At 48.2% G+C, this 20,527-nt stretch overlaps 1 protein-coding gene across 1 annotated transcript in view; it reads right to left on the bottom strand.

The window, feature by feature from the left end:
• Positions 1-14,284, bottom strand: part of DYRK3 (dual specificity tyrosine phosphorylation regulated kinase 3) — a 60,397-nt gene extending 46,113 nt beyond the window's left edge. The window contains exon 1 of the mRNA XM_075335708.1: positions 14,095-14,284. Within this exon, the coding sequence (XP_075191823.1) occupies positions 14,095-14,137 (43 nt within the window). The 5' untranslated portion in view covers positions 14,138-14,284. The remainder of the gene's footprint in view (positions 1-14,094) is intronic.
• Positions 14,285-20,527: the final 6,243 nt, after the last annotated feature.

Genomic DNA, 20,527 nt, shown 5'->3' with positions numbered 1-20,527 from the left:
GTAACCCTGCGAGTGTAGGAGCGCTACTACAGTAGCCATAACCTTGGTAAAAACCCGTGGGGCTGTTGCCAGGCCGAACGGCAGTGCCACGAATTGCAGCTGTTCGTTTCCTATGGCGAAGCGCAAGAAGCGCTGGTGTTCTGTAGCAATCGGTACGTGGAGATAAGCATCTTTGATATCGATCAATGCAAGGAAATCTCCTTCGGACATTGAGGCAATGACGGAGCGGAGGGATTCCATCCTGAACCGTCTGGCTTTTACGTGTTTGTTGAGCAGTTTCAGGTCCAGGACCAGGCGGAAAGACCCGTCCTTCTTTGGGACCACAAACAAGTTGGAGTAAAAACCGTGGCTCTGTTGCTGGAGAGGAACAGGGATCACCACTCCTTCTGCCTTCAGAGTGCGCAGCGCCTGCAGAAGAGCCTCGGCTCGCTCGGGAGGCGGGGATGACCTGAAGAATCGAGTCGGGGGACGAGAGGTGAACTCTATCTTGTAACCGTGAGACAGAATGTCTCTCAGCCAGCGGTCTTTTATTTGTGGCAGCCAGGTGTCGCAAAAGCGGGAGAGCCTGCCACCGACCGAGGATGCTGCTAGAGGAGGTCGAAAGTCATGAGGAAGCCGCTTTGTTAGCGGCGCCTTCGGTGGTCTTTTTAGGACGTGACTTAGACCGCCATGCATCAGAGTTCCTTTGTTCTTTCTGAGACCTTTTGGACGAGGAGAATTGGGACCTGCCCTCGCCCCGAAAGGACCGAAACCTCGACTGCCCTCTCCTTTGTTGGGGTATGTTCTGTTTGGGCTGGGGTAAGGATGTATCCTTTCCCTTGGATTGTTTGATGATTTCATCCAAACGCTCGCCAAACAGCCTGTCGCCAGAAATTGGCAAACTGGTTAAGCGCTTTTTGGAAGCAGAATCTGCCTTCCATTCCCGTAGCCACAAGGCCCTGCGGAGTACCACCGAATTGGCGGCCGCAACCGCCGTACGGCTCGCAGAGTCCAGGACAGCATTAATAGCGTAAGACGCAAATGCCGAGGTCTGGGTGGTAATGGATGCCACCTGTGGCGCGGACGTGCATGTGGCTGCTTCAATTTGCGCTTGACCTGCTGAGATAGCTTGTAGCGCCCATACGGCTGCGAATGCTGGGGCAAAAGAAGCTCCGATAGCTTCATAGATGGATTTCAACCAGAGCTCCATCTGCCTGTCAGTGGCATCTTTGAGCGAGGCCCCATCTTCCACTGCAAGTATGGATCTAGCCGCCAGTCTGGAGATTGGAGGATCCACTTTGGGACACTGAGTCCAACCTTTAACCACGTCAGGGGGAAAAGGATAACGTGTATCCTTAAGGCGCTTAGAAAAAAACGCTTATCTGGACAAGCATGGTGATTCTGGACTGCCTCTCTGAAATCAGAGTGGTCTAGAAACATACTCGGTGTACGCTTGGGGAACCTGAAACGGAATTTCTCCTGCTGAGAAGCTGACTCCTCCGCCGGAGGAGTTGAGGGAGAAATATCCAGCATTTGATTGATGGACGCAATAAGATCGTTCACTATGGCGTCCCCGTCTGGAGTATTAAGATTGAGAGCGCCCTCAGGATCAGAATCCTGATCAGCTGTCTCCGCATCATCAACCAGAGATTCCCCCCGCTGAGACCCTGAACAATATGATGTCGAGGGAAATTCTAAGCGAGCCCGCTTAGTTGGTCTGGGACTGGGGTCTAAGTCAGAACCCTCAGCCTGGGATGTATGAGATACCCCGGGAGGACATTGTTGGTCCAACTGAGGGGGGCCAGGGAACAATGATTCAACAGAGTCCCTTTGCTGAGATACCGGCCTGGACTGCAAGGCTTCTAGTATCTTAGCCATAGTCTCAGAGAGTTTTGCAAACTCAGTCCCCGTCACCTGGACAGTGTCAACAGGTGGCTCCCCCTGGGCCCCTCTTAGCAGAGGCTCTGGCTGAAGAAGTGCCACAGGGGCCGAACATTGCACACAATGAGGGTCAGTGGAACCTGCCGGCAGCTGGGTCGTACAAGCGGCACAGGCAGCATAATAAGCCTGTGTTTTGGCACCCCTGCCTTTGTGGGCGCCATGCTATTGTTTTCCCTGAGTAACACAATAGGGTATATAGCCAGAATGAACTGTGCTCATACAGTGAAAAAGTATACTATAAACAAATAATGTATCAATACACTACAGCACCATGGGGCTAGCACCAACAGGTGCTGCTTACCACCCGCTTTAAAGCGGTTGTGAGGCCACCAGAGACCGTGTCTGGGTCTCCCAGGGTTTGTCCCTCTCTGCAGCGTCGGAGGAGCTGACAGGAATGGCTGCGGCGTCCTGACGAGAGGAGGGAGCCGTGGGCGTGGCCGAGAAAGTGCGGGAACTGGTGCTCACACTGTGCACAGTGAGGGGGGTGGAGTATGGAAATCATACTCCAGCCCTCAGTGCTGCTCGTTCCGTGCAGCGTCCCGCCCTTCCCCTGCCTGTCAGGGCTGGGGGCGGGAGAAAAGGAAACTAGGCCGCAAGAAAGCCGGGGACTCGAGTATAAGCGTGGCCGCCGTAAAAGCGCGGCCGGCGCCGAAGTCCCCGGCGAACTACAAGTCCCAGCCGCGCCGCAGTTTCTCATGGCAGCGGCGGTTAGCGCGGTAGCCCCTACATATAAACACACTCAGCGACGCTGAGTGTGTAATGGCACAGTTTAACCCGGTCAGCGCCGCGGTCCCCGGTGCACTAGCACACCCAGCAAAGCTGAGGTGTTGCCGTGCGCGGTCCCCACAGGGATACAGAGTACCTTCAAGTAGCAGGGCCATGTCCCTGAACGGTACCCGGCTCCTATCCAGCAGGCTCCACAGGAGTTGTGGATGAAGCACAGTCTCAGTGCCTGGAGACCGATAGGATCCCACTTCGCCCAGAGCCCTGAGGGGGATGGGGAAGGAAAACAGCATGTGGGCTCCAGCCTCCGTACCCGCAATGGATACCTCAACCTTAACAACACCGCCGACAAGAGCGGGGTGAGAAGGGAGCATGCTGGGGGCCCTATATGGGCCCACTTTTCTTCCATCCGACCTGGTCAGCAGCTGCTGCTGACCAATCTGTGGAGCTGTGCGTGCGTGTCTGACCTCCTTCGCACAAAGCAAAAAACTGAGGAGCCCGTGGGAGCACGGGGGGTGTATAGGCAGAAGGGGAGGGGCTTAACACTTTTGAGTGTAATACTTTGTGCGGCCTCCGGAGGCATAGCCTATACACCCAATTGTCTGGGTCTCCCAATAGAGCGACAAAGAAATAAAAATTATGCTATAAAAAAAATGTAAAAAAAAAACAAAACTCTACAATTTAAAAATTTCTGTCTCTACATTATGCTGCTACCCTGTTTCCCCGAACATAAGACAGTGTCTTATATTAGTTTTTGCTCCAAGAGATGCGCTAGGTCTTATTTTCAGGGGAGGTCTTATTTTTCCATGAAGAAAAATTCAATAAAAATTTATTGTTCAACAGAAAAAAATGGACATTTATTATATACTATACAGTAGTTGTCGTCACAAACCGGCATAAACAGAAACTGTGAATCCTATCAAGAATTTCTTGCTACTACCATTATTTCCATGTACAACATGCCCTGGTGTTCTGTTTGGCGGGCATGCTTCCAAACAAAAACTTTCCTGGGTCTTACTTTGGGGGGAGGCCTTATATTTAGCAATTCAGCAAAAACTCTAATACAGTACATCTTATTTTCAGGGGATGTCTTATTTTCGGGGAAACAGGGTATCAGATTAGGTGGCAAAAACCTGATGACAAATTCCTTTTAACTAAACTATGGGCATTAGCAAGTTCACTAGAACATCCTCCACTAGAAATCGGCCGATGGGCTTCATGTAAGGCCTAAGCCACACGGTGAGAAAATCGGTGCGAGTGGAGTGTGATAAAACATCGCATTCCCCTCGGACCAATTCTAGCCTGTGTGTCAGCGCACATGAGCAATTATTTTCTCAGCCCTAATCGGACCGAGAAAACAATCGCAGCATGCTGCGACTGTAATGCGAGACTCTTTCTCTCGCACCCATTCAAGTGAATGGGGCGAGAGAAAAATCACACTGCACTTGTGATACACCGGTGTACTGTGCGGGCAGAGCGAGAATCACAATAGCCGGCTACGCAGGAGAGAGGGAGAGAAATCCCTCCCTCCTCTCCTCAATGCCAACCCGTCCCCCGCAGCTGAGGTCCGCACGCACAGTCAGACGTCAGTCACAAGGATACTAGCATGACACTCGGCTCCTGCTGTTCTGCCAGCGCGAGCCGAGTGTCATGTGAGCATCGCAGTAGTGCCCCGTGTGGCCCCGGCCTAACTGTTATTGATGAAGCTTTGCCCTCAGGGAAGGGTTCACTGCAGGTCATTCAAGGTCTTCAAGAGAACACGTCTATGGAGTTTGCTGTACAGCGGTACTATTATAGGACATGTGAACTGGCCCAGCACAGATCCCAAAAAGCACCTGAAGAACATTTTTCCTCTTGAACTAACCAATTATGGTTGGCAACTGCACATTTCTATAGGAGGTAGATATCAAGCATCTGCCAGACCAAGATTTGTCAGTTCAACTAGCCAATTAAGTTTCATCAGTCTCCTCCAATTCCAATGGCAGCACCCCACAAAGTCTACCATGACCCATGGTGGTCTTGGAAATGTGTGTAGTTGCCTGGCCAAGGAAATCTAATTCCAGAAGCTCATGTTGAGCTGTTGTTTTTGTGCTTATGGGACGCAGTCTGGAAAGCAGTAGTGAATACTGTACCAGAACAAAGATTAGTTTTCCTTGCCATGTGCTCCAGCAATTGGCAGTCACGCTGTGTGCTTTGTGGCGCACCACTTTACAGACGAGCCACTGTTACTCTAGATGGTGTTATTTCAGGATAGGAGAATTTACAGACGACGGCAAATACTCAAACACCCTAGGGCGAAAGTCACGGGAGCTCTTCTAGTGCAAATACTTCTTTCAGGGTATATGAACACCTGCCTAAAAAAAAAAAAAAAAAAAGTGCTAAAAAACAAGCAAAAGAATAACCGTAGTGTTAGAAAGACTAGCCGTCCACTTATTCAGGTTTTTTGAGCTTCATTTGACAAATTCAGGCTTCAAAAGCAGCTAATTGGTAAAAGAAGTGATCCGACCATTCTTCAGGCGGCTTGAAAGCCACTCACTATTAATATATGATGCAAAAAAATAAGGAAAAAAAACACAAAAGACAAAAAAAAAAAAAAAAAAACTTCAGGAAAAACAAGGTCATTTTTTCAGCTTAATAAACTAAGAGGGTATGCCAGGGTCTAAGGCCTTGTGCACACGTCGAGTATTTGGTGAGTTTTAACTGCAGTATTTGTAAGGCCATGTGCACACTGAGTTTTTGGTGAGTTTTTGAAATCAGTATCTGTAAGGCCTCGTGCACACGTCAAGTATTTGGTGAGATTTACCTGAGTATTTGTAGCCAAAAACCAGGAGTGGGTGAATAATGCAGAAGTGGTGCCCGTGTTCCTATTAGGCTAGTGTCACACATCCGGCTTTTCGCCGGTTTGCCGGGTTCGGCACACGCCAGTACAGTGTATACAGTACAATGGCAGCGCGACAAGCGCCGGTCACGTGCGCCGGTCACATAACAGTATGTGACCGGCGCATATCACGCTGCCATATTACTGTATACACTGTACTGACGTGTGCCGAACCCGGCAAACCGGCAAAAATTCAGGTGTGAAATTAGCCTTACCGTATACTTTTCCTCTGTTCCACTCCTGATTTTGGCTTACAAATACTGAGGTAAAAAACTCACCAAATACTCAACATGTGCACGTGGCTTTATAAGTTAAGGAGGATTCATGTATGTTCGGCCATGATCTGTATGGGCTATACCCGAATAAGTGTTTATCTGTAACAATATGTATTTAACGTAAGATGACCATGTAGTGGCTTCTACAATGTCTAATATAACTGAAAATTGTGAATATTGCGACTTACTATATCAGGGATGCAGATCAGAGTTTAGGGGTCTATAGAACACAATAAAACAAAATGTCCAGCAATCCAGACACCCTTTACAAATTTGGCTTTACTCATCTCTCTTTAAAAGCATCATACAAAAGACAAACATCATACCTACTAATGTGTTTTGGGCTCTAAACTCTGTATCATAGACAGATTATATACATGACAGACTTCTAACACATTAGTCTAATGTCGGATGAACCCGCCGATATCGGTGGAACAGACTAATGTGTATGGGGGCGCCAGCCGACTGATTCTCGGGTGAAGTGTAGATTTCAGACTGGTGATGTAGACGTGTCAGCCGGCAGCTTTCTCATGAAGAACATGTCTGTGTATGGGAGAGTCGGCTAAGATGGCCGCCACACAGACCATCCAGCAAAATACTGTTTGGCTGTCAGTCATCTAATGGGTAGGGGGGGTCTAATATTTCCAAGAACTGCGGCGTTTTTATATTTTTCCACCATAAAGGTTCAACAACTAATGATAGGAATCAATTTCAGTAAAATGAGAATTCACCACAAATCGGCTACAGAATGACCAAATCCCTACTGAATCTTTCTGCTACTTTTCAATGACTTTCTTAAAACCCCTCCACACGTACTGTAATATGCTGCGGAAATACAGGGCAGGATGAACTGTATTCTGGAGACTAGAGGAGACAGTTCCATCTCTCTAGGAGCCATATCGAGGGTCCAACAACTAGACCACAAAAAGAAAGTCCAAATACACCAGGTGGAAGCAACACATTCACCAAGACACTGGCGAGCCGCCTCTGAGTACTCACCCGACCTTGCACACCCTCCATTTGAGGTGCACAAATATTAGAGACTGCAATAATCCAGGAAATGAAGGCTATGACTGATCCCCACTGTAGGAAGGTGGTCATTCTCTGATCACCTCACTCCATTCAACACAATAACACAAACGTTACAAGGTTCCTCAAAACCTCCCTACAAGCAGGGCTGTGGAGTCGGAGTCGGAGTCGTGGAGTCGGAGTCGGAGTCGGAGCTCATTTTGGTGGAGTCGGAGTCGGAGTCGGTATAAAATGCACCGACTCCGACTCCTAAAATATATAATAAATTGGGGACAGGAGTGCAATGCAGAATGTGCTGAATATTTTACTAAATAACAACATTTAGTATAATGCTTATATTTAAGTGAAAAATTTATTGTAGTACAATGTGAACATCAGACATTTAATTGTTTTTATGATACAATAATCAAGATATTTGGATAGAACATAAAATATTTATTGGAATACAACTTTAGAACACAAAAAAACTAATAAATTGTAAATATGTAATATATATAATATATATATATATACAGTGTATATACACACACAAGATATATATGTAATCTACTGTATATTACATAGTGTATTACATATTTACAATTTATTACAGTTTTTTGTGTTCTAAAGTTGTATTCCAATAAATATATTTTATGTTCTATCCAAATATCTTGATTATTGTATCATAAAAATTATTAAATGTCTGATGTTCACATACACATATTCATGTACTACAATAAATTTTTCACCTAACTATAAGCAATATATGTAGGAGTCGGAGTCGGAGCCGGAGTCGGAGTCGGAGCCGGAGTCGGAGTCGGTGCAAGAGAATTTGAGGAGTCGGAGTCGGAGTCGGAGTCGAAGGTTTGGCTTACCGACTCCACAGCCCTGCCTACAAGCGGAAGAGATACAAGTTACTGTCTCTAATCTACACCGAAGGAGAGACGGCATTCCTGTCAGCACAGTCACGAGCCGAAACCAACATCATCAAGACTCCGAGGAAAACAAACAAGCACCAGTACCATACATTCCTACGGTTCTGAGAGGAACACATCTTATACAATTCGCTTTAATTATGCTCTCAGTTCATAAATGGAGATACAAGGAGGTGTTACAAAAAGAAAAATTATATTATAATATATACTATATACACACACACACACACACACACACACACACACACACACTGTACATCAATTATTTTGTAATTGAATTTGCACCATTTTCCTTCTATAGCCTCAGTGTTGCATTGTCTACTGCAGACTCCAGAATGAGTTATCTGAGAATCAGTCAGTGAGCTGACCACTACATGCATGTATAGAATCAGCCTGATAGTGCCAGTATAGCACTGGCTTTAGCTTATATACGAAAATCCTGGTGATTGGTTCCCTTTAAAGTTGAATACGCATTACAACAAGCTGCAAAAATCCTCGTTCCACTATACCACTGCATAACCAGCTTCACCCTCCCTTACTAACGCGTTTCCCCGAAAATAAGACCTCCCCCGAAAATAAGACCTAGCAGGAATTTTCAGGGATGCTTAAATATAAGACATCCCCAGAAAATAAGACCTAGCCACGGTCAATAATGAAGTGTCATGCAGCGGTGAAAAAGTTAAAGAATCCTGCAGGACACTTCATTATAGACAGCGGGCACCCCCAAAGGACAGAAGAAAGAAGAGAGGAGACCCTCGATCATACACACCAGACACCGGAGTAGGTGAGCGCATCAAGGTCCTGCGGCGGAACATACACATCAGATCACATAGACATATACACACACACACTACAGATCGCATCCGCACATTCACCACATCCAGCAATATCGCTTGCTTCTCGGTGGCGATACGGTACGGTACTGTGCACTGTGCAGTGATCTTCCAGGACCTGCCAGAGTATCACATGGCCGGAATCATGTGGTATGTCCGGATGTTGTGAGTGTGTGAGCGCGATTATATCGTTATGTGGGATATCGTGAGTGTGTGTGAGTGTATGTGATCGGATGTGTGCGTGTATGCTGTCTGATGTGTGAGTGTGTGTGTGAAGGTATGTATGCGATCGGATCTGTGAGTGTTGGCAGGAGGCAGAGGAGGACGTCGTGCAGCACAGCTGCTGGGAGCGCCCACCGGAGAGCACAGGGAGAAATGATGTGGAATGTGATGTGTGACTGTGTTCTGATGTGTGAGTGTCGGCCAGACGCAGGGGAGCAAAGCTGCTGGGAGATCACAGGGAAAAATTATGTGTGTACATATATATATATATATATATATATATATATATATATATATATATATATATATATATATATATATATATATATATATATATATATATATACGTACACACATAATTTTATATACACACACACACACACACACGTACGTACGTGCGTGTTCTGATGACAGCCAGACACAGGGGAGATGTGCAGCACACCTGCTGGGAGGTCACAGAAGGTTCTGGGAACCATACAGACGCCCGGGGCTGGTAAGTATGATGATCCTGGGAAGGAGGGCGGGGGAGGTCTGCTTTTCGTGGGGGTAAACTTACCGCAAACCATGTCTCCTTGAGAATAAGATACCCCTAAAAATAAGACCTAGTGCTTTTTTCAGGGCAAAAAAATCTCTCTCTCTCTCTATATTATATATATATATATATATATATATATATATATATATATATATATATATATATATATATATATATATATATATATATATATATATATATATATATATATATAGACAGTGTCTTAGTTTCGGCGGAAACAGGGTATATCCTCACCCATCCCCCTCAGTAAAGTATACTGCTGCACAACCAGCACTACCCTCCTCTACTGTATCCTCAGTCATCCCACTATACCACTGCACAACCAGCACTACCCTCCCCTACTATATCCTCACCCATTCCCATCATTCCACTATACCGCTGCATAACCAGCTTTGCTCTCCCCTACTGTATCCTCACCCATCCTCCTCCGTAAACTATACCGCTGCACAACCAGCACTACCCTCACTCATCCTCCTCAGTCCACTATGCCGCTGCACAACCAGCACTACCCTCTCCTATTGTATCCTCACCCATCCTCCTCCGTAAACTATACCGCTGCACAACCTGCACTACCCTCACTCATCCTCCTCAGTCCACTATGCCGCTGCATAACAAGCACTACCCTCCTCTACTGTATCCTCACCCATCCCTCTCAGTAAAGTATACCGCTTCATAACCATTACTACCCTCCTCTATTGTATCCACACTCATCCCACTATACCGCTGCACAACCAGCACTACCCTCCCCTACTGTATCCTCACCCTTCCTCCTCATTCCACTACACAGCTGCACAACCAGCACTACCCTCCTCTACTGTATCCTCACCCATCCCCCTTAGTAAAGTATATCGCTGCCAAACCAGCACTAACCTCCCCCGCTGTATCCTCACCCATTCCCTGTAGACTGTGAGCCCTCGCGGGCAGGGTCCTCTCTCCTCCTGTACCAGTCTGTGTTTTGTATTGTTTATGATTATTGAGCTTGTTTATATTATAGATACCCCTTTTCTCATGTACAGTGCCATGGAATAAATGGAACAATATTAATAATAAATAATGCGCAGGAACCAAAGAGCCTAAAAAAGCCAAACGGTGAAACATTTTTAATGAAACTAAAAATTGCAAAATTGATTTTTAGCCATTACCAAATACATACAATTAAGTTAAAAAAAAAAATGGCCTGAACGAAGGACAGCACCTTTCAGGTGGCTTTTATTACTGGCTTAATATTTTTGTAGCCCTCAAAAGAATCCAGTAAAATTTGCCAGAATCTGACACTTTCAGAAAATGTATAATAAATCTGATTGATCACTTCACTGCATCCTGAAAATTCACATGTACGTAGACACAGACGCAGCGCTATTTACCCCCTCAAAGCAACGGACAGTGCGGCCGGACATGATGGACCCCAATATAAGCCAAGTGGCATGGCGTCGGAGTGCATGGCGGCCTCTGGCGACTTCCCGGAAACAGATATGGCTCCTAACCGAAGAAGCTAAAACAAGGAGTCCTATTTGCTGAATATCATCTTTACTTCAATAGGAACTGCTCTTGAGGTATGGTGAAATGAAAGCTTGTTACTTCAAGGAAGAGATGTCAGCGCAGAGGAATGAAGAAGTGGCGGAGTGCTCATTCCTCGACTCGTTCTCACGCGGGTGACATACCGATGTGTCAGGAGCTGATGGGAAACATACAGACCTATATATTATACAATAAAGGCCACCGCCATCAGGACAAAGCATGGACACCCAGAGAACGTATACAGGTTACCACAGAGGACCGCAGATCCCCAACTAAGCCACGTGGCCTTCTCACACTCAAAACCAGTCACGCTCTGAATGGTACTTGAAGCACGACTTAACTGACTAGGTGACGGAAACAGAGCATCTAAGAGAAGAGGATAAAGCAGATTAGTATAAGTCCTAACTGACCTGGCACTAGAAACTGGTAAATGGCAAGATGCGGGCAAACCTCACTGGGAGTACAGGTCAGGGTACACTCGGGTGCCAAGTATGACGACAGCTGAGGCGTCAATATCCAAACCCCAGAGTACACACAACCAAAGAACAACGTGGTAGCCCAATTCACAAGTCACCGAGTCAAACAGGAGCCCGATTCTAGGGGGAGGACTGCCCTCCACAAGACAAAGGAACCAATTCATTATTGCACTTGCACTTTTTTGTCTAGTGTTTGACATTTTGTTATCATTTGCACCTTATCCTCCTTTCATGCCTTTTTTATATGTGCATTCGCCTGGTCTTTTTTTTTTGGTGTGGGGGACGGGATTTCTGTTTATGTTCATCATCGTAAACAAGGTTGGGCTTTCCAGATGTTTTCTGCCGATTCATCAACTGAGATAAATAAAATAAATTATTTATTTAAAGTCGCAAAACTTTGGGAGGAAATGTACCCCAGCCCACCCTTGCACCCCCAACCACCTAGAGCAATTGGATGAACTCATATTTGGCCACAAATTTTGCAACATTTTAGAAGAAAGTCGAAAAACAGGAAGGTTTTACCCAATTTTAGGCAAAATTCGCAACCCCATGAGCCACTTTGAAAAATGAGAACAAAAAAGTCAAATAATAATTCAAAATAAAAAAAAAATGTTAAAAAACAGAGATGACGAATCGTGCATAAAGTGTGCTGTCCTCCAAGGATGGTTATATTAGTAAAAATCCTAGGAATTCCTACACACAAACATATGAAGGTAACAAGAAACATTCGCACATAACTGCACATGAGCAATGCGGAAGGGTTATAGTCCTGACCCCCATTATCCGGGTGGGTTGGCACCGGCGCCTCAAGACTGGACCTTCTCAGGAAGCCAACATCTGTATGAAAGCTGCGCGCCAGGAGACGAGCTCCCACCACAACCGGCAGCGTGCCCTTTAAATGTCCTATTTACTGCCATTCACCTATTATTAACGCTCACTCGTTCTATATATTATAGAGGATTAATTCCCTTCCGCCTCCATATAAGGGGAAATTATCCACGTTATTATGGATCATGCGAAATATTGGCTGTTATGGACATAACAGGATTATCATAATCCTCCATAAAACAAAGGATTAGCAGTATTACTGCATTGTAGGCATCAAGCGACTCCATTTGGCGAGCGTTATTAGGACAAGCCCATGTGCTATCAGTGAGTACAGTAAGCCTACGTATATTCTGGGGCCGACAGATAACGCTAGGCCAGCTTGGAGGAGAAAACGTGTGTACAACGAAGGACAGCATGTAATATGCCGTACTGACACACAGTACTGGGGGGCAGCCATAGACCACCAATGGGAAGAACTAGAAATGCTGATCAGTACGGAGCAAACACTGAGATGTAACATGTGTCTCACATAGAAGCAGCGGAGAACACATACAACATGAAACAGCCATCATGGGCCGGATCCAGCACAAAACATTACAGCCTATTGGTGGCTAATCAGGAACTAATGTGAGCAAATATATGCAAAATCTGATGTATTTGTGCAGAACTATGCGATATCTAATGGCTCTGAGCAAATCTACACAATATCTGACAGATCCGTGCAGATCTATACAATATCTGAATGATCTGAGCAAGGTCTGATGGATCTGAGCAGATCTGTACAATATCTGACAGATCTATGTAGATCTATACAATAGCTGAAAGATCTATGCAATGTCTGAAGGATCTGAGCAGATCTGTACAATAGCTGAAAGATCTATGCAATGTCTGAAGGATCTGAGCAGATCTATAGAACATCTGAAGGATCTGAGCAGATCTATAGAACATCTGAAGGATCTGAGCAGATCTATAGAACATCTGAAGGATCTGAGCAGATCTATAGAACATCTGAAGGATCTGAGCAGATCTATAGAACATCTGAAGGATCTGAGCAGATCTATAGAACATCTGAAGGATCTGAGCAGATCTATAGAACATCTGAAGGATCTGAGCAGATCTATAGAACATCTGAAGGATCTGAGCAGATCTATAGAACATCTGAAGGATCTGAGCAGATCTATAGAACATCTGAAGGATCTGAGCAGATCTATATTACATCTGAAGGATCTGAGCAGATCTATATTACATCTGAAGGATCTGAGCAGATCTATAGAACATCTGAAGGATCTGAGCAGATCTATATTACATCTGAAGGATCTGAGCAGATCTATAGAACATCTGAAGGATCTGAGCAGATCTATAGAACATCTGAAGGATCTGAGCAGATCTATAGAACATCTGAAGGATCTGAGCAGATCTATAGAACATCTGAAGGATCTGAGCAGATCTATAGAACATCTGAAGGATCTGAGCAGATCTATAGAACATCTGAAGGATCTGAGCAGATCTATAGAACATCTGAAGGATCTGAGCAGATCTATAGAACATCTGAAGGATCTGAGCAGATCTATAGAACATCTGAAGGATCTGAGCAGATCTATAGAACATCTGAAGGATCTGAGCAGATCTATAGAACATCTGAAGGATCTGAGCAGATCTATAGAACATCTGAAGGATCTGAGCAATGTTTGAAGGATCTGAGCAGAGCTGTACAATGTCTGGTGGATCTGAGCAGATCTATACAATATCTAAATGCTCTAAGCAATGTCTATGGATCTAAGCAAATCGATACAATATCTGACGGATCTGATTCTTCTGATGGACTGATGAAAGGACGTGCTGCTGACACAAGAGTGTGTACAATGCCCCAAAGCAGGCTCTGCACAGCAATAGCCCCCCAGGAGCTCCCGCCCCGTGTGTACCTGCTGTGATGGGGCCCTCGGGCTTCCTTGTCAGGATCATCATGGCTGCCAGCTGGAGGGGAGAGCGGAGGGCTCTGTGCAATCCATCCCCGGGCGCGGCTCCGGCTCATGTGCGGGCTCAGCACGGCCGCTCAGCAGCTCAGGATCTGGACACAAGGAGCCCAGCGATCGATTCACAGCCCTAGACTGAGGCCGGGGTGGGCGGAGCTATAATGGTGGGCGTTCCCAGCTAATAAAATTGTTGAGCAGAAATGTCCCCGATTGGAGCATGTTGTAAAGAGGCGGAGCGAGCGCGGTACAGAGTTTCTCCAGCAGAGTAATAACGGAGGGGAAGTTACAGGAAGCAGTGACGTCCGTGCAGCAGCGGATATGGGGGCTCCAGGGCAGAGGAAGCTGCTCTGCTGCAAAACATGTTAATGGGGGTGGCTGAAACTCCTATGGAAATGCCATACTGAAGTGGTCGGAATAGTCACGTGATAGCCCCGCCTACTGGTCGCACTGTCAAGCTGCCCGGTTTTTAGTTGCCAGGCAGACTGACGCGCCTGAACGGACGGAGCAGGAGAGGCACGTGATGGGGAGGGAAGGGAGGTCAGAAGACGGAGGGAGGGAGGGACAGTCAGCAGACAGTGGGGATGGATGGATGGAGGGAGGGAAGGACTGTCAGAAGACAGGAGGGGCGATCAGAAGACAGAGGGGAGGGATTGACTGTCAGTAGGGAGGGATGGACAGAGAAATGACAGGAGGGGCGAACAGCGGGGAGGGAGGGGTCGGTCAGAAGACTGGGAGGGGTCGGTCAGAAGGCGGGGAGGTTGGGGGCGGTCAGAAGGCGGGGAGGGAGGGGCGGTCAGGAGGCGGACAGCGGGGAGGGAGGGGCGGTCAGGGGGCAGACAGCGGGGAGGGAGGGGGCGGTCAGGGGGCAGACAGCGGGGAGGGAGGGGGCGGTCAGGGGGCAGACAGCGGGGAGGGAGGGGCGGTCAGGGGGCAGACAGCGGGGAGGGAGGGGCGGTCAGGGGGCAGACAGCGGGGAGGGAGGGGCGGTCAGGAGGCGGACAGCGGGGAGGGGCGGTCAGGAGGCGGACAGCGGGGAGGGAGGGGCGGTCAGGAGGCGGATAGCGGGGAGGGGCGGTCAGGAGGCGGACAGCGGGGAGGGAGGGAGCGGTCAAAAGGCGGACAGCGGGGAGGGAGGGGCGGTCAGAAGGCGGGGAGCGGGGAGGGAGGGGCGGTCAAGAGGCGGAGAGCGGGGAGGGAGGGGCGGTCAAGAGGCGGGGAGGGAGGGGCGGTCAAGAGGCGGAGAGCGGGGAGGGAGGGGCGGTCAGGGGGCAGACAGCGGGGAGGGAGGTGGCGGTCAGGGGGCAGACAGCGGGGAGGGAGGGGCGGTCAGGAGGCGGACAGCGGGGAGCGAGGCGGACAGCGGGGAGCGAGGCGGACAGCGGGGAGGGAGGGGCGGACAGCGGGGAGGGAGGGGCGGTCAGGAGGCGGACAGCGGGGAGGGAGGGGCGGTCAGGAGGCGGACAGCGGGGAGGGAGGGGCGGTCAGGAGGCGGACAGCGGGGAGGGGCGGTCAGGAGGCGGACAGCGGGGAGGGAGGGGCGGTCAGGAGGCGGACAGCGGGGAGGGAGGGGCGGTCAGGGGGCGGACAGCGGGGAGGGAGGGGCGGTCAGGGGGCGGACAGCGGGGAGGGAGGGGCGGTCAGGGGGCGGACAGCGGGGAGGGAGGGGCGGTCAGGGGGCGGACAGCGGGGAGGGAGGGGCGGTCAGGAGGCGGACAGCGGGGAGGGAGGGGCGGTCAGGAGGCGGACAGCGGGGAGGGAGGGGCGGTCAGGAGGCGGACAGCGGGGAGGGAGGGGCGGTCAGGAGGCGAACAGCGGGGAGGGAGGGGCGGACAGCGGGGAGGGAGGGGCGGTCAGGAGGCGGACAGCGGGGAGGGAGGGGCGGTCAGGAGGCGGACAGCGGGGAGGGAGGGGCGGTCAAAAGGCGGACAGCGGGGAGGGAGGGGCGGTCAGAAGGCGGGGAGGGAGGGGCGGTCAGAAGGCGGGGAGGGAGGGGCGGTCAGAAGGCGGGGAGGGAGGGGCGGTCAAGAGGCGGACAGTGGGGAGGGAGGGGCGGTCAGAAGGCGGAGAGCGGGGAGAGAGGGGCGGTCAAGAGGCGGAGAGCGGGGAGGGAGGGGCGGTCAAGAGGCGGGGAGGGAGGGGCGGTCAAGAGGCGGGGAGGGAGAGGCGGACAGCGGGGAGGGAGGGGCGGTCAAGAGGCGGACAGCGGGGAGGGAGGGCGGCCAAAAGGCGGACAGCGGGGAGGGAGGGGCGGTCAAAAGGCAGACAGACAGCGGGGAGGGAGGGGCGGACAGCAGGGAGGGGTGGTACTTTTACCTCTTGGGACTGGATCATTAATTAGTCACTCTCATTTCATGGGTAAAATTTGTATTCAGTGAAGAACAACATTCCCAGTACTGAGATAGGAGATGGCAGTTGGGGCTGTAAAACCTCTATGGAGAGAGGAGCTAGAGACGGACTCCGCCGCGCTGTGAGTCCTTTCCAAATGAGTTACAGTTCTGCGTAGAACCTTATGAGCACCAACTGTCATTTATCTCAGTAATGAAAAAAAAAATTTGGCACTAAGATGCCGGCACCACCCCCTGAGCAGGAGCCACTGGGACAATAGCAGTGACCGCTGTTACAGTGGGGCTAAGTCCTCAAATTGGGACAGCTGAATCTTGGATGGTTGGGAGCTATAGAGGGTTGCCGGGTGTGAGAGATATTGGGGTACAGGGTGTGAGAGAGGTATGGAGGTGTGAGATGTGGTAGTGCAGGGTGCTTGAAATAGAGGGGCGGTGGGAGTGCAGACTCTGTGAGAGAGTGGTGAAGGCTGTGTGGAATGTGGGGTGGGGGAGTGGGATGGGGGTGCAGGCTGTGTGATATTGCCAGGTGCATGATGTGTGTGAGAGAAGGGGGAAACTTCTGAGTGGTCCCCTGACCAGGTACCATATTTACAACTATAGTGTCCCACCCTAAGGCTCATAAAGACGACCACATTTTTTGTCGCAATCTGACAAAACTTTGGACCAATGTTATAAAATGAGGCAGTGCACATGTCCTGGGATCGAGTGGTCCAAGAAAAATAATTGCAGCATGCATGCACACGCCGATAGTCAAGGGTAGCAGCAGAGCCGGATTTGGCATTCATGCTGCCCTAAGCACTTAAATGAATCACTCCCCCTACTGGTAAGTCAGGCTAATGCCTCATGCAGATGTCTGTATTTCACACACATGTTATGGCGATGTTTTTCAAAGATACAAAACATATCCATGCTTTTGTTTTTCACTAGAGGCTTCTATGTGGAGCTTAACAACCTTGGACCTACATATACGTTCTAAAAAGGGGGTAGTTCCCGACCTTGGACGTTTATTGGTCCTGTGCTTGGCTTGATTGCCACCGAGGACTCTGCTTTCCCGACAGCCGAGCCCCTTCCCTCACCGCCAAAATGCTCCCTCTCCCCTTCGATTGAGACATCTGCAATGCAATCCAGGGGGCCCGATCATCGCCATGGTGACATGAGGTCACCTGACTATGGCAAGCTTCAGGGATCATGCTTTGCAGCATGATCACTAAAGCTTTTGAGTGCAGCTCTGACCGCTGCACTGTACTGCAATGATTGATCATTGCAGCTCTGATCACAGCTGTGAAAAGTAATGTACCATATAGTGACTAAGTAGAAAGGTTGTTTTTTTTTAAAAAAAAAAGTTAAAAAGTAAAAATATTAAAAAAATCCCCAGATAATAAAGAACAAAAAAATAATTCCAATAAATACTTACCGTATATTTGCGTAAAACTAATTAAAAATAAAATCAGTACACATATTTGGTATTTCTGTGTCCGTAGCAACTTGATCTATAAAGCTGTCACACTAGTTAATCCCTTCAGTAAACATAAAAAAAAAAGTAAAAATGTAGCAAAAACTATATCTTTCATTATACAGCTGACAAAAAAAGTGGAATAAAACACGATCAAAACCGCATATATAAAAATAAACATGGTACCGCTGAAAATGTCATCTTGTCTTGCAAAAAACGAACCGCCATACAGCTTCATCAATGATAAAATAAAAAATCTATAGCTCTCAGAATACAGCAATGCAAAAGTTTTTGTTTTTTTTTTCCTGTAAAATAATTTTTATGGTGTAAAAGCTGCAAAACATAAAAAAAACCTATATACATGTGGTATCACTGCAATCACACTGACCCGAAGAATAAAGCTGTCTTATCAATTTTATGAGACAGTAAACGGCGTTAAAACACAAAAAAATCCTGAATTGCTATTTTTTCTTTAGTCTTCCTCCCAAAAAGCGGAATAAAAAGTGATAAAAAAAACATTATTTAGCCCAAAATGGTGTCAATAAAAACTACAACTCATCCCGCAAAAACACAAGCCCGACCAATGACTGTCGTCAGAAAAATAAAAAACTATATGCTTCAAAATTTAGTGCTGCAAAAACCCTTTATTTTATATAAAAGCATTTTTAATGTGATAGCGGCTGAACCTAAAAAAACTAGAACTTAAAACTATAAATTAGTCTGGTATCGCTGTAATCGTACTGAGTGGGGAATAGAGGCGCCTAATCACTTGTACCGCAAGGTAAATGGTGTAAAAATGAAAAATAAAATAAATAAAACCAATTATTCAACTGCTGTTGATCTTATTTATTATGCCTCCCAAAGATCGTAGTATGGCACAGCTTATATTTATCCTGCGCTCTAGGCTGAGTGCTTACATCGGGGATTACGGTTACGTCTCTGAAAAACTTCATTCGGAGAAAATTCCCAAAGGATAATTCACTGTAATGAGGCAGAGGCAGTCACATTGAACTCGCATCTGTTCTGTGGTCGGCAGTGTCTATCTTTTTACACCTCTTTTTAGGCGTGTACAAAAGTGCGGTCATCAACAGTTTTGTTCACCGTTGAAAAGATGGACCTCGCTGAACAGAGGCCAAACAAAGTCCGGAGTTAAGGGCACGTTAAACGCTACGACATATCAAACGATATGTCGTCGAGGTCACGTCGTTAGTGACGCACATCCGGCCTCGTTTGACATATCGTAGCGTGTAACACAAATGGGCGACTGTGAACAAGCAAAAATACCTTATTGTTGCTTGTTGACACGTCGCTCATTTTAAAAAAATCGAACGTGCTTCTGTGCTACGGTTGTTCATCGTTCCCGAGGCAGCACACGTCGCTCCGTGTGACACCCCGGGAACGATGAACTGCAGCTTACCTGTGGCCACCGGCAATGCGGAAGGAAGGAGGTGGGCATGATGTTTACGTCCCGCTCATCTCCGCTCCTACGCTTCTATTGGCCGGCCGCTGTGTGACGTCACTGTGACACCCAAAGTCCCTCCCCCTTCAGGAAGTGGATGTTCACCGCCCACAGCGAGGTTGTTTGGAAGGTAAGTACGTGTGACGGGGGTTTACGACTTTGTGCAACACGGGCAAGAAATTGCCCATGCCGCACAAACGATGGGGGCGGGTGCGATCACACATGCGATCGCACGAGAAATTGAAACGTGTAAAGCAGCCTTAACTCTGTTGCTTCATTAGTGAATGGATCCGTTGTGGGTTTCATCTGACTCATGTGTTTCGGAGATGTAGATTTAAACCATGATGTAAGTGTTCAGCATAGAGCACAGGAGAAATTGAAACTGATCCAACATGTTCTGTACCCCAAATCGCCACCAAATAGCATTCCACTCAACCCCAAAAAACAGGCCCCACTCACGCATGTCATCTGTTAATGGAAATATAGGGGGCTTCCATGTTACTGGTAGCACAAAGGCTCTGGAAAAATTCTATGGATCCCCCCCAAAAAAGAAATCCAGCAAAATCTGAGCTCAAAAATCCATATGCCCCCTCCCTTCTGAGCACCACAATGTGCCTAAACCTGTAATGTTCGGTGTAGAGGAGGATCCACGGGACCGCGCACCGGACTCCCCCCAAGTAGACCACCAGGAGCGAACCCCTATACAGGGGCTGTCTGGCATTTTCTCGGGATCCATCTGCAGGCCGGTGTCGGAAATCACGTATCCAAGAAAGGGAAGGGACGTCCGCTCAATCAAGCATTTCTCATACTTGGCATACAGGCGGTTTTCTCTAAGCCTCTGCAGAATGAGTCGTACGTTTCTCCTGTGGGTCGGTAAGTCCGGGGAGTAGACCAGGATGTCGTCCAGATACACAACCACACAGATGTAGAGAAGATCCCTGAAGACATCCTTCACCAGCTCTTGGAGGACAGCCGGGGCGTTGCAGAGACCGAACGGCATCACACAGTATTTGTAGTGCCCGTCTCGGGTGTTGAATGCCATCTTCCATTCGTCTCCCGGGCGAATACGGACCAAGTTGTAAGCTCTGCGAAGATCAAGCTTGGTGAAGATGCGGCCTCCCCTAAGCT

Source organism: Anomaloglossus baeobatrachus, chromosome 2 (genome assembly GCF_048569485.1).
Source record: "Anomaloglossus baeobatrachus isolate aAnoBae1 chromosome 2, aAnoBae1.hap1, whole genome shotgun sequence".
Taxonomy (NCBI): Eukaryota; Metazoa; Chordata; class Amphibia; order Anura; family Aromobatidae; genus Anomaloglossus; species Anomaloglossus baeobatrachus.
This window is presented reverse-complemented; position numbering and strand designations above follow the sequence as displayed.